The sequence below is a fragment of the Sycon ciliatum genome, chromosome 5 (genome assembly GCF_964019385.1).
Source record: "Sycon ciliatum chromosome 5, ocSycCili1.1, whole genome shotgun sequence".
Classification (NCBI taxonomy): domain Eukaryota; kingdom Metazoa; phylum Porifera; class Calcarea; order Leucosolenida; family Sycettidae; genus Sycon; species Sycon ciliatum.
Window position 1 is genome coordinate 9536780 of NC_088647.1, and position 15177 is coordinate 9551956.

The 15177-nt window shown below is 45.8% G+C and overlaps 1 protein-coding gene, 1 long non-coding RNA gene and 2 other non-coding genes across 7 annotated transcripts in view; 2 read left to right on the forward strand and 2 right to left on the reverse strand.

Moving 5' to 3' along the window:
* The first annotated feature begins 42 nt into the window (after window positions 1-42).
* On the forward strand, window positions 43-1516 carry LOC135817511 (uncharacterized). The gene is made up of 2 exons (XR_010553552.1): window positions 43-126; window positions 748-1516. It is a non-coding gene; the product is annotated as an uncharacterized LOC135817511 (long non-coding RNA).
* LOC135817509 (protein fuzzy homolog) overlaps window positions 1131-15177 on the reverse strand; it is a 28858-nt gene continuing 14811 nt past the window's right edge. For 3 of the 4 annotated variants that reach the window (XM_065330711.1, XM_065330712.1, XM_065330714.1), the window contains 7 exons: window positions 13826-13894; window positions 13134-13240; window positions 12880-12965; window positions 12307-12405; window positions 11866-11930; window positions 2725-2807; window positions 1131-1752 (listed from right to left, as the gene is read on the reverse strand). In XM_065330711.1, coding sequence (XP_065186783.1) covers window positions 1695-1752; window positions 2725-2807; window positions 11866-11930; window positions 12307-12405; window positions 12880-12965; window positions 13134-13240; window positions 13826-13894 — 567 coding nt within the window. In that variant the 3' untranslated portion in view covers window positions 1131-1694. The remainder of the gene's footprint in view (window positions 1753-2724; window positions 2808-11865; window positions 11931-12306; window positions 12406-12879; window positions 12966-13133; window positions 13241-13825; window positions 13895-15177) is intronic. The other variant, XM_065330713.1, reaches the window with a different exon arrangement.
* On the forward strand, window positions 7005-7077 carry Trnaa-agc (transfer RNA alanine (anticodon AGC)). Its single transcript has one exon. It is a non-coding gene; the product is annotated as a tRNA-Ala (tRNA).
* On the reverse strand, window positions 10794-10866 carry Trnaa-agc (transfer RNA alanine (anticodon AGC)). The gene has a single exon. It is a non-coding gene; the product is annotated as a tRNA-Ala (tRNA).

A 15177-nucleotide genomic window follows, 5' to 3' on the forward strand; every position in this document is an offset into this window, starting at 1 on the left:
TAATGCACCTTGTGTAGAGTGTTCAACTCTTTTTGTTTTCTTCCTTTTCCCTGCCTGTGACCTATGGCTGTTGCTGCTGGTGATTCTCTGACGGTGCTTTCGTGTTTGACCTCATCAACACAGCATGTAAGTTTGAACTTGATAAGTTTGTGGTTCTTGTCATGTTGTCACTCAGGGATTTCTCATTCTGTGCTCAATCACTGGAACACAAATTTGTGTACCTTTTTGGGGCGTCCGGACCCGGCGACATTCTCTGCAACTGTGCAAGTGCATTTTGGTTTCTGTAGATGAAGTGGGGGTAAATCCCTTCTGCTTCTGCGTTGCCGTATTTGTACTTGAACAGGAGGCTAGCTATAAGTAGTATGTGATCCATGTGCATTGCTTTTCAGAGATATCTAGTATTGAGGTGGCAATTGTGAGTTTGATTAGGTTGCCACACCCGGATACTCTACAACAGGCCCCCTCTCCCGGACAGTGAGATCAAACACACCATCACAATGTTGTGAGTTTGATTCAGGACATATGGAGGCAGTGGCACACCTCCTGTGGACACTTTTTGGTGTAGGCATTGGCCTGTGACTGTCCTGAAATCAATCTGTGGCCAAGGCATTTCAGTAATACAGTTACTGCTCCATGAAATCCAATCGAGCGCGTCGGATCTGTGCTGATGGGTGCATGAGACCAGATTTCTTCTTTTGGCCGAAGATAATAGTTTTTCGATGTTGCGTGTGTGTGTTGACTATGCAGCTGAGCAAAACTGGAGGTGCGGAGCAGCCATCATGACAGGCGCCAAAAGAACACATACGTCTAGGATGGATTTCAGTATCATAAAGCCAGCAGCAGCAACATCAGGCATTGCCGACTGTACCCCGGCACAGTCTCGTGCGTGATAGGCGGGAGAACATTTAGCTGCCGTGAGTTCCCTTTCTGCCCCTCATTGCCATTGGCCTAGCACAGAGTAGATTGGGACGCCGTTCACCTCGATCTCCACCATCAACACGACTACCAGGTCAACCTGAAGCGACAATAACTCATTCGTTCTCCCTTTGCCACACTTTCAGGTTCAACCAGCAGCCGTAGAAAGACTTTTAAAATATGTCTCATCACTTACTTCCAAAGAACGGTTCATGAAACACATGTTTATCCAAGCTTTTATTTTCCTTCAACCATCATTTTTTGATTGGTAATGTGCTGCTGATTTAGTAATGATAAAAAAAGAAAATGGCTATTGTTGACTAGTTATGTAGCATGTCAAGTAGCATGCCTAACAAATATGCAGAAAAGGGGCTCAATGCTCAAGCCAAGCAATCATGTACGTCAAATTATAATGTTCAAGGTCAGTTCAGCTTTTCTCCCAAGTATCCTTTGTTTGCAGTGTGTGCCATCTACCCAAATTTTAAACTACTCGGTAAATATTCTGTGAAGTCCATGTACTTCGAAGTATGAGCAGTTGCATATTAGAATATCCGTTCGTTTCTTGATAACACATTAGAAATAGTACGGTATGGAACTTGTGCTGCTGGTCTGGGACAATGACTACACGGGCAGTGCAATCATGGTACGGCCAGGTCGTTGTACGCTGTACGCCTTGTCAATAATCCAGATGAATCCGCGTTTAACATTCGCCGTGGCTGCAAATCTCGCACATCATCCTCATCGCCGTCCAAGGCAACGTTGCCGTCGCTTTATGCCGACTACACGCTGATAAACTGGTCGGTGGTCAGTGAGTCCAGTGTGCTGTAGCTCAGTGATCTGGGTACAAGGGTACACACCGCATGCACACCACATGTCCGCACAATGTGAATTAGTGTTTAAACCGAACACGGATTCTTCGAACGAATAATCTATCGAATAATTTCGCCCTCCATCGAACGAATAATCTATATTCTATCATACGCATGATGGCATTTTTCAACACTTTTTCAGCACTTTTTAAGTAGTTTTTTTTTAATTTTTTGCTGATTAATATCGGATTTTGTTATGTGGAGGTGCAAAACCGGTACCGCCAAGAGTACATACATAACCCCCCAGAGTGTGCAACGCCTGATCCAACTCTGCATAGGGTCTTGGTCGAAAGTGGTCAAAGACCGAAAATCACATTCACTGCATCCATGTTTCCCTCGTATGGAAAGAACAGAAGTATTACTACTGTATACCGATGGGAGATTAAAACTTGGAGGAGAGGAGATTGAGAAGATCTACGCCGTGCAAATATCAGCAGGGTCAGCACTGAGCATAGACCTTTTTTTTCTGTTTTCGATTTCTGATAATTCCTACGACTATTCGATTATTCGTTCACCCCACGAATATTCTAAATTATTCGATTATTCGATTATTCGTTTCAACACTAATGTGAATCGATGAGTATAATTATAGCGGCCAACACACAATATTCCACCGAAACTTAATGCAAGAGTAGCAGCAGCATACATACATATATCCCCGAGTGCATATATCCCAGTACACTCCTGCCACGTGCTCGCCAAACCTGGGAGGCTGCTTACACGTACCTACACTGGGTTCAAAGCAGGGAAAGGTGCTGAAGGAAAAATGCGACAACTCAAACTCACATTCTATGCAACTTTCCAGGCTGTGGGAGAGTTGAAGTATCGGCCAATTTGACTTTGCGCTAAGTGTGCACGGCGTTCATACCGCACCACATACATAATAACACTATGCTGGATGTTGTGAGTCACTAGCACACAATGCTGTTTCACAACTTACCTCATAGAATATGTGGGAGTACTGGGTGTAAACAACGTGAACAGCTGGTGGAAGTTGAAGTGCAACGCATAACACTTGTACTCCTGAAACAGCAATGCAGACAGACAGACATGCACACACACTAGGGGTGAAACGATCAGTTCGAATATTCGAGTATTCGTTCGAAAATTTCAAACGAGCAAGTATTCGAAATTTTGCATTCGATCGTTTTTAGTATTGGCATTCTATTTTTTCAAAAACTTCTGTTGTACCGCTCATCGACTGGTATGCATGCTTTGAGTCAGTATTTTATGACTTGGATGATGCGATCACCACGGCAAGTAACGTTAGTTTGTTATGAGATAATGAAAGTATTGGTGAAAATCGCTAATTTACACTCTGTACAAGACGTTGGCGACTTTTCACAGATAATTTCTTCCGAATTGGTCGAGAACTCACAAATCTAGCGCTTTTGAATTTTGATAAAATACTCGAAATAATCGGATACTCGATCGAATATTATGAATGAGTGATCGATTGGTCAAAATAGATAATCGTTTCACCCCGAACACACACACACACGCGCACGCACGCACACAATCACACACACACAATCACACACACACAATCACACACACACAATCACACACACACAATCACACACACACACACACACACACACACACACACACACACACACACACACACACACACACACACACACACACACACACACACACACACACACACACACACACACACACACACACACACACACACACACACACACACACACACACACACACACACACACACACACACACACACACACACACACACACACACACACACACACACACACACACACACACACACACACACACACACACACACACACACACACACACACACACACACACACACACACACACACACACACACACACACACACACACACACACACACACACACACACACACACACACACACACACACACACACACACACACACACACACACACACACACACACACACACACACACACACACACACACACACACACACACACACACACACACACACACACACACACACACACACACACACACACACACACACACACACACACACACACACACACACACACACACACACACACACACACACACACACACACACACACACACACACACACACACACACACACACACACACACACACACACACACACACACACACACACACACACACACACACACACACACACACACACACACACACACACACACACACACACACACACACACACACACACACACACACACACACACACACACACACACACACACACACACACACACACACACACACACACACACACACACACACACACACACACACACACACACACACACACACACACACACACACACACACACACACACACACACACACACACACACACACACACACACACACACACACACACACACACACACACACACACACACACACACACACACACACACACACACACACACACACACACACACACACACACACACACACACACACACACACACACCTCAGATATCGGACATGCCCATCGCGGAAGCGATGATAGCGAAGAGCTATGTTAGACATAGCAACTTGTGCTGGGATTACACCATTCAACAGCTTGCAAGGCTGATGAATTGACCACCACTATTTTTAGCCTGGTATCCACCACACAGCTGTTTGAAGTGACTTTTTCTGGCCAGTGAATCCCTATTTTTCATTTTTCAATTTTTTCCTACACACACACACCACACCACATACTCCGGCATACACTGGCTGTTGGTAACCACCCAGGAGAATGAAAGAAAAGTGAGGAAGAGTCCGAGAAAGAGAAGAAAGACGTGTGCGACCATAATCGTCGGGAATTGAACCCGCAACCTCTCGATTGGAAATCGACTGCACATACCACTGCACCATATGGGACACACACACACACACACACACACACACACACACACACACACACACACACACACACACACACACACACACACACACACACACACACACACATATACATCCTGGCTGACCATGGAGCCAAGGTCCACCCACATCAGTCTGAACGAGCAAGCCCGAGAAATGGTGATCTACCACTGGACGGAGTGCCGACAAACTGTATTTGCAGAGCATCACTATCAACGGACGACTACCATAAAGATGGACTACCATAAAGGATCGTGGGCGCCTCTACGGGTACCATACCAACCCAAACAAGACAACTCTACTCGTCAAGCCAGACTTAGCAGAGGAGGCGTCCGAAATGTTTGCTGGTACCGGGATCCGCATAGTGACCGACGCAGCCAGGTATCTCAGGTCATTTGTTGGCGAACCGGAGGCGGTGGCTGGTCTCGTGAGGAAGAGATTGGATGGTTGGTCGCGCGAGCTGCGGAGGCTGTCTCAGTTTGCCAAGACGGAGCCACATGCCGCCTACGCAGCACTAGCCCATGGTTTATGGGGTAGGTGGCTGTACCTTTTCCGCACTGTGCCCATCCCGGATGAGTGTGTCAAGAGCGCTTTCGAGTTTCTCCCGGCACTGACGGGCCGTGGTGCCTTCACCGAGGAGGACTTACGCATGCTGAGACTGCCCACGCGGTTGGGTGGTCTGGCAATCCCGTCGTTCCAGAGGATGAGTCAGACAGAATTGGGCGCGTCAGTGACTATGACAAAGGCTGAAATAGTCAATCAGATCAACGCATCCTGGGAAAGGTGCCGGACTGAATGCATAAGGGAGGCTGCTGTTAATGCAAAAAAGATACACCGCGAAGCGGCAAGCTGCAGCAAGTGAAACTGACTTCAAGCTGATGGAGCAAGCTGCATCGCTCGATGGGGCTCGTTGACCTGGCTTGGGTACCTGGCGTCCCGAGGGATGTCCAGCTGGCTCAATCCATTGCCACTTCGGGAACATGGTGACTACCTCTCGAAAGGAGATTTCCGTGATGCTTTGGCGCTGCGGTACGACTGGGCATTGGAGGATGTCCATTAACCCGCTCCTGTGTCTGTCCATTTAGTGCAGCCCATGCCAGGGTCAAGATGCGCAAGCTGACCTATTTCGGGCATACATGCCGCCCATCTGGCTGCGAGCTTGTACATGGCGTGATATTTGGTGTCGTGGATGGTAAGAGAAAGCGTGGTCGTCCGAAGATTTCCTTTGCTGACAATATCGTTTCGTGGACTGGTATGTCTCTGCATGAGAATTGCCAGTTGGCATCTGACAGAGATGCCTGGCAGTCACACTGTGCATCTACTGCTTACACAGCTGCATAATGCCGTTTTTTATTTTTATTTTTTATTTTCACTAATTTGAGGGAAAGAGACAAACGGGAAAAGTCTGAAGAAAAAATTGACTAACCTCCAGGACTCGAACCAGGGACCCTCGCTTGTAGCTAGCGATGCTCTAACCACTGAGCTATGGTATAGTCGTCATCCCAGCAGAGACTGTTCAACATTTTCTTCAGACTTCGTAACTCACACTTCCTGTGAATCCACACATTTTATTTTACTATTATTATTTTTTCGGCAACACAGATGATGATGATGATGATGATGATGATGCCATGAGCTGCCCGAGCGGAGGATTCCCGACAATACGGCATAATGAAGTGCGTGACATCCTGGCTGATTTGCTGACCGAAGTGTGCGTGGATGTTGCTGTGGAGCCACCGCTCATGCCACTCTCTGGGGAGGTGTTTGTCGCGGCGTCTGCAAAGGCAGCGGATGATGCCCGAGCAGACATTCGCGTGAGGTAGCTGTGGACCCGGGCACGCCTACATGGACGTTCGTGTATTATTTTGTTGGCTTACTGAAGCTTTTTCAACTCGTTACCAACTTCTGCCAGGGCAGAAGTTGAAAAGTACGAAAAAGAAAAGTAAACAGAACAATTTCAGAACAAAAGCTACAAATTTTTTGAAGACCGAGTATCAAGATGACATCCAGGCGCGAACAACGTATATACGACGGACGGTACAACAACAAGAAAAAACTAAGACAACTTCCTAGAATAAAGAAGGTCAGAACCGGGTCTAACACCTATATGGTTCAGATGGTCGTGAAGACCGGGGCTCTACCAACCACGGAGGTTGTAGTAAGGTCACTGTTTCCGAACACAGTGGTCTCCACCTTGTTACATGCTGTCAACCAACATCTATTAACAAAACAAGGTTTATGTGTATGGCTCCCAGGCATTCCCATATCTTTCACTTTTGCTGTTCTCCATTTCCATCCCATACTCCACAAAAATGCAGCAGGGGGACTAGCTCACATGGTAGAGCGCTCGCTTAGCATGCGAGAGGTACCGGGATCGATACCCGGGTTCTCCAGGCACTACTTTTTGTCTTCTTTTTGATGAGCCTTATCAAGAGAAAATGTGTCAAGGGCAAGATGAGATGTGTTGACGGAGTGTTCTGCGTGTCATGTGCAGTTGCACCTGGCTGAACCAGTATCTCATGACAAGGCTCATATCATTCAGGCACAGAAGTCAGCGAAGCAACGTCGCTTTGTTGATTTGCATTAACGCGCAATGTGGAGTGTACCACTACCCGGCGTTTCCCCTTACTGAGGACAACACCTTGAACAAATCTACTGTGCAAGCAGCAGTCTCAGTGCACAACATATCGCGAAAGTCAAGCGAGCGAAGCTCAACTTCAGCGGAGGAGCCAACACAGGACAGAGAGAAGCAATAGGCGCTTCCAGAAAATCCTTGCTATGTCCTTTTTGTAGGGGTGAAACAATTATACCGAATACTCGAGTACTCGCTCGGTTTTTTCAAAAATAATCGTACTCGGAATAAATCAGAGTACTCGTTCATACATGGTACATGCATTTTCCACAGAAATCTGCAGTTTTAGAGCAGCAGTCGGCAGATATTGATGTGCAGACTGTGTGGTGAACATTTGTTCGCGAGTAGAGAGAGCCCAAATGACCCACCAACCAATATACCCGAGAAAAATGACTGCTACTCGGTTCAATCAGGGTTGTATCATGAGATTTTAAGGCCCTTGGTGTGCAATTTTTAGGAGATGAAGAATACTCGAATACTCGAATATTCGATCGGAGAAAATCAGAGTACTCGAACTCGGGATCTCGGTGCCAACTTTCACCCCTACCTTTTTGTCATTAGTCAACATTTCCCAAATTGTGCATGATCAGTTACAATACTCATATAGCAATAAAAACTGCTTTATGGCAGTTTTCTAAAAAAGGTTATTGTGTTCTAGTCCATGGACCCCGTCTAAAAAGTAAGAAATTAACGAAATGTGATAGCCGAAAATTAAAATTTCACACAAAACCTCACAATAATCACGACACTTGAAGATCTAATAGTACGGCTTTCAACACTTGTTTATTCCGACACTTGTACTTGTACAAGTACATGTACTGCGCCAACATGCTTGCATGTGAAAGAGGACCACGAGGGGAAAAGGTCGTCTCGCATCCTGTGTGTGATTATTGTGAGGTTTTGTGTGAAATTTTAATTTTCGGCTATCACATTTCGTTAATTTCTTACTTTTTAGACGGGGTCCATGGACTAGAACACAATAACCTTTTTTAGAAAACTGCCATAAAGCAGTTTTTATTGCTATAATTTCTTTTGTTTTTTGGCTAAAGGATATTACCGGTATTATTTTTATTTTATTTATTTTACTAGGGTGTTTCCCACAGACCTATGGTCTTCTTACGGGAGCCCCTAGAAAGGTTAAGCATGAACGAACAAATGGGCGATAATCTGTACAAGAGCGAACAGTGGAAGGCAGCATATTCCACCGATCAGAACCTATAATTGTGTCACCAATGGAATGCCCTAAATGATGGCCTAAATGTAGCGACTCTACATGTTATTATTATTATTATTTTATTTTACTAGGGTGTTTCGCACAGACCTATGGTCTTCTTACGGGAGCCCCTATGGCTATGTACATGTACGTGTATCATATCAATTTGCATTGATGTGCAAGCCTTTTCTTGCAGAAAATGGAACTAGTCTTGCATACATGTATTCATGTTCTTCTGCAGGGGAATCATATGAGTAGTGGCGGTGATACTTTTTTTTATACGCAGGTCATTCTGTGGATGTTGCAGAATTCCATGACTCTGTCATAAAATTGTCTTGTGTTTCAGAAAATTCAGATGTCCACACCCTAAATCACATTTGCATGAGAATTGTAACCAGGTGCGTGCCGCAGATGTTTTTGTTGATTCTGTGTTTATAATTGTAGTCATGGGTTGTCGTGATAAGGTCATCCGGCATCATATTGTAGTGAAATCGTAATCCTGTTGATGTCGGTAAAACTTTTGGAAGCAGTTCAATGACTTCAAAGTGTTACAAGTCCACGATTATCTAAAACAACACAGCAAAGTAGGAACAATAAACATGTATTAAAATGTAAACAAATACATTGCTGAGTCCGACACCTCGTTCCAACAACTACACTGATCCTGAGGATATAAGGGGCAAGGATATATGGTTGGAGGTACTGAGAGATAAACAAGGCACTCCATAATAATAACATGTTACACGACTTTGGGGGAGTATGAATGATATCCAGTCAAACCTCTTTAGGACGAACATCAAGGGACCGATGGCATTTGCTCTGTGAGTTTGTCTTAACCCTATTTTTATAACGAGTGAATACAATTATTTCTCCAATACTGCAATAGCGACACGAATAGATTTCTTCTACAGCGAAAGATTCTAAGCCAGACCAAACCATTGACTCGTCTTTTATGAAACAAATGAGTCACTGAACCTTTCTTTAGCAACATGACGGCAACTGAAACAACAACAGAGAAAATACGATACATGTACAGCACATTCTTGCAGGTACAACAAACAGATTGCAGATCGTAATTCTTGCTCTACCGGCACGCAACTTTATTTGGGGCAGTGCAATCTCGGCGGTACTCACAAATCAAATAGCCCAGACTCGAGTAAACAAATCCAATCGTACGAGATTTTCACGACTGCACCCATTGGCTTGTTTCGTATGAAGCAAACAAGTCACTGAATGCATGAACCTCTCCATAATGGAGATTTTCCCTGATATGCGAATTTATTTTGCATACTATTATAAACGTTAGTACTCGGCCAATGCGTCCTTGAACCTTCGCCTCCAGATTGGGAACTGCCAACGATGCTATGCCACTGCAAAATTCAGATTCTACCCCATGATCGGAGCACGGAATCCCGGAAGCAATCATGACCAGTGCCTTACTTGTAACGTACCAATGTACAATGAACATGAGTACATGTATTTCGACAACACATCTAAGCCTTACCGTCAAGAAGGTGAACTCGCGTTCTTCGCACACTGTTGGCAAGTGCAAAGAGATACGAATGGATCTATTAAATCCGAATAAAATCAGCACACGTTTCCGTAAATGAAAGGGTGAGCATAAGCAAATGATTTGAAGGAAACTGGTCAACTCAGAGATCACCTGTCATTGAGTATTCCGTAAAAGGAGGCCTCGACAGCAGAAAAGCTAAATTTAGAAAAGAGATCCTGTCAGCTTTTCCATTATTATTTTATTGTATTCCACCTAAAATCAGCACACTTTTCGTAAATGAAAGAGTCAACACAAGCAAATGAATCAAAGGGAACTGGTCAACTCACCTGTCATTGAGTAATATTCCGTGAAAAGAGGTCTCAGCAGAGCCGAAGCGAAATAAGCCAGGACACGAAATATCCGAAACAGCTCATGCAAGAAGCAGTTCCAAAGAAGGAAGTTCCTCGCGCATGCACATCCGAAAACGGACTGCATGCACGGCATGCAACACAATGTCTGCCGTGCACGTGCACAGCACGCGGCTACCACCCGTTGGTAGATCTAATACCGAGCACCTTACGTAGAAACTTACGTAGCATAGCGGTGTCGTTTTTTCTGCCATGTGAACACAATAATAGAAAAGCTGACAGGATCGCTTTTCTAAATGCTTCAGCCATGAAGTAGTGATTTACTACTGTACTCGTAGTAGGCTAGAACTTCTTCAAAGTAAAAAATATCTCGGAAGACTTCAAGAGTAAAAAAAAGTACTGCCTGGAGAACCCGGGTATCGATCCCGGTACCTCTCGCATGCTAAGCGAGCGCTCTACCATGTGAGCTAGTCCCCCTGCTGTAATTGTGTTGATAGTCCTGGTCATCTTCACAGTCACAATAGTGATGCTCTGCGATGTACGCTACGGGAACACGACGTGAAGAATCCCAGGAACAGTCCGAACTCTTCGCTTTCCCATAGCATGTGTACTGGGAATTTCCCCTTCCATATTTTGGTAGTTTCTGCCTGCATTTGAATGATACCCAGCAGATATGTGCGCATTTTCTACGTAGAGATTACAAGAGAACCTCATCTACGCGTAGAAATCTGGACCTAAACATGCGAAGCCGTAGACTCTAACCCAGACACCAGCTCTCTACGTAATTTCTCTACGTTTCACATATAGCAGAACCTCTCTATTGTGTACCACAACCCAATGCCATAAGAGGGGGGGGGGGGGTGCATTCAATCTGTAAGGGGAGGAAGGGAAATGGTGGGGGGGGGGGGGGGGAAGCATTCTCCTATTCATGGATAGTGGACGTTCAAACTCGCGCTTGGATCTTCGCCATTCCAACACATAGTGTATGAGCAGAAATATTCGCCTGGAATTTAATTTCGTGGTTTTGTCAATTTTAAGTAGCCTTTCCATGCTTTTCATATTCAAGTTTTCAACATCCATGGACGAACAACCAGACAAATTGCCTTCGTTTGAAGATGACTGCATTATTCGCCGACTAAATCATAAGTTTCCGCTATTACAGTACAGAAATCGTATGGAAGCCAACAAACAGCTGCATCTGTGCCTTGATCATAATTATAGCCGGGTAGTGGCATTGCTACAGGTACATATACAGTAAATCTTAGGGCCAGAGAAAGCGGTCTTTAGTGGCAGGTGGTCCTTAGTTAGAGGTTTGCACCGCACAACCATATAGTTATGAATGTGAGACGGCCGTGCCTGGCGAAGTGGTCTGTAGCACCAGGCTGGTCGCTAGTCACGGTGGTCTTAAGTTACAGGTTTTGCTGTAGTCCGTCTCAGTCTGAACTAGTGAACTGTAAATATTTCAAGTTGACTAACCTCCGCACACAGGTAGGTCTCCACGGGTTGATGGGGAATGATATTGCGCAAGTCTGTATCAGCACCTGCACACACACAAACGACATGGCAGCATAGCATCGTACAATCACTGTGCGCATCTTGTCTGTCTCTTGATCCCATCCCCAGAATACGCAGTGTGTGAATGGACACATCTTGGAGGGTGGGAAGGGGAGAGAACATCCATGAGAGAGGGAGAGGGAGAGGGAAAAAGGGACAGGGAGAAAGGGACAGGGAGAGAGGGAGGGAGGGAAAGGGAGACTGAAAGAAGAGAGAAAGAAAGAAAGAGGGCGAGCGAGCGAGCGAGAGAGAGAGAGAGAGAGAGAGAGAGAGAGAGAGAGAGAGAGAGAGAGAGCAGAAGGCAAAACATCAGCAGCTCAGTACATAGGCACGGGGAAGTCAGAACCGTGAGCAGGAACATACCATTGTCATCTTGAAGTGCATGTGGGAACATTGACCCCACCGTCGACTTATAGAAGGACGTCAAAACGAGACGGCGTTGACCGGGTGATAGAAAGTCTGCTGTGGATGGGATCACAGAGGTGTACATGTATCACAATAGGCGGGCAACAAGAAAGACAACCACTACGTTAACTACATCGGACGGATCACTAAATGCTATCGGCACACCTAGAATTGCGCTGACATTCCAGCATCACTCTGCATTACCGTCAGTATCCGCACACACAGCATACATAGCACAAACACAGGAGAACTATCAGTTTCTACAGACATCTCAGTGAACAGTACTGCATACTGCAGTGATGATGATAAGCAGGTGTGATCGTCTGAACTTCAAGATTCTCCACTACTTGTCGACGTCGCTATGGCCTTGGTGCTCCGTAATGTAGGTAATCATTTCCAAATCTGCAGTATATGACCACGTGCACAAAATCTTGCTAAAAAATAAGTATTAAATTGTGCCTACAATACAGCAGGCATGTCACAGTTTGGATGCCCCAAACGTACAAGTACAAGTTCAAAAACGCAGCTCACCGTTGGTAGGGGCATCGGGCGGCTGGGCTGGTCCCAAGTCATAGCTGGATAGGCAGCGGTGAGTTTCATCATTCACCAGAATGAACCTTTGTACACAGTGGGGTAGAAGGAGAGAAATAATCACAGAAAGTCAGAAAATGCCTAAATACAAAAATATGGAGTGTTTAACCGCAGATACAGATTATCTAGGCTATTCCGCAATGTTGCAAACTGCAGCTAGCTGCTTCTAAGTGGCATCACCTCCAGGGACTCACGCAAGCAGGGAGTTCTCCAGGGACACTTGAGCTGGCACGTTGCGCGGAAACGTCTGAATGCACTTGTGCACGGTGTCCAGGTGACCTGTCCAAATGCTGGGTAGTATCTGCATGTACACCGCATGGCATAGCCGCCACAATAGTACCCATGACAAACAGCGAGCTGACCTCAGGTCAAGTTCACATAGATATTGGGATAACATGTACATTGAGCTAGCTAGACTCATCATTCCATGACTGCAAAAGCTTGAACTGAATAGTGAATATGGCATAAAACAACTTTTCACCGTAGAACCTCATCAAAAGGTTTTCTTGTCGTCCGGTAGTACTTATCTGACAGTGCCACACCACTCAGTTCTACCTGGCTTTGCCTGTGTGGCAGTAGAAAACCCAGGCTGCTAAGGTGGCCAGTGACAGCAGTAAGGGTACTCAATGTAAAGAAATGCACTACAGTGTACACACGACAGAGCCGGACAATGTGGAATGGTAACACCAGGTGCGTGCGCCGGTGCCCTTCAAGGGGGGGGGGGGATTCCGGGGGGCCTCCCCAGGGAAATTTTCAAAAAATGAAGCAAAATCCTGCATTTTGAGCGAAAAAAGGGGGGGTTCCGGGCACCCAGGAACCCATACGGGGCACGCGCCTGAACACAACAGCCACAGTCCGAGTCACACAACACCTGCTGGTACTGTACCTGTTCCTGTACGTCCTCCAGGGTTGGGACAGCCTCGCAGAGCAGAGCAACTGTGAAGTCTTCCACCACCTACATGTACATACAAACAAGCAAGGCAACAGAGCGGATCATTTGTATTTGGTACATACCCGGTACCGTATTTCCCCCCAGTATCAGCCGCACCCAGATTTTTTTGTCCCGAAAAACAGACATCTACACATTTTATCACCGTTAATTCGACCATCGTAGTATAAGCCACGCAGACATTATTTATGGTGAACTACTGGTGTCTAGATTCTAAAGTGCGGCTTATACTCCGGGAAATACGCTAATGATCACCTTGAGCGAATACACAAGTGAAGGACGGACCGACACTGGCTCCACTGGGGACAGCACTCATGGCCAGTCCTAACTAGGATACTGTGGTGTGTGTGGCAGCATCACCTTGTACAGACATGGGAAGCAGCCAGCCCGGCAGGTGCAGATTGCTTTTGTCAACCTACTTTGTAGCCCGTGAGGCACACCGTTCTATATTCCCACGCCAGGCTTCTAAAACCAAGTGAATGCCAGTTCAACCTACTAGAGACACAGATCCACGACGTGCAGGAATGCCGTACACCTACTCTTACCAAAAAAAGGACGACCATATTAAATCCTGTCACAAAAGTACATGTTGCAGGTGAGAGGCAGGCATATCAGCTAACGGCCAAGGCCAGGGTTGCAGACGCATACTCTGATACTGTCAGCGCTGCCAACCTTCCGTATTTTTCAGTACCTTCGACCTTTTGACGCCCATCGCCGGAGGCGATGATAGCAATGCTATGGCAGAAGCCATAGCAACTTGTGCTGGGATTGTACCGTTCAACAGCTTGCAAGGCTGAAGAATTGACCGCCACTATTCAGCCTGGTCTACACCATACAGCTATTTGAAGTGACTTTTCTGGCCAGTGAATCCTTATTTTTGGTCTTTTAATTTTTTTTCCCGTGCACACATCACACCCCATACTCCGGCATGCACTGGCTGTTGGTAACCACCCAGGAGAATGAAAGAAAAGTCAGGAAGAGTCTGAGAAAGAGAAGAAAGACGTGCGTGACCATAATCGTCGGGAATCGAACCCGCAACCTATCGATTGGAAATCGCTGCACATACCACTGCACCATATGGGACACACATTTTTCAGTACTTGTACGGAAAATCACTCCTTCGTCCGCAGTGCGGAATTCGAGCAAAATGGTACGGAAAATTGAAGGGATCTATCCGCTACAGATGTGTGCAGAAGCATGGCAAGCGCAAGCTGAGCGATGAATATCCCTGTGCCAAAGCGAGTGCAGGGCAAACTTCGACTACATGTAGCACAAATTATCATGCTGTG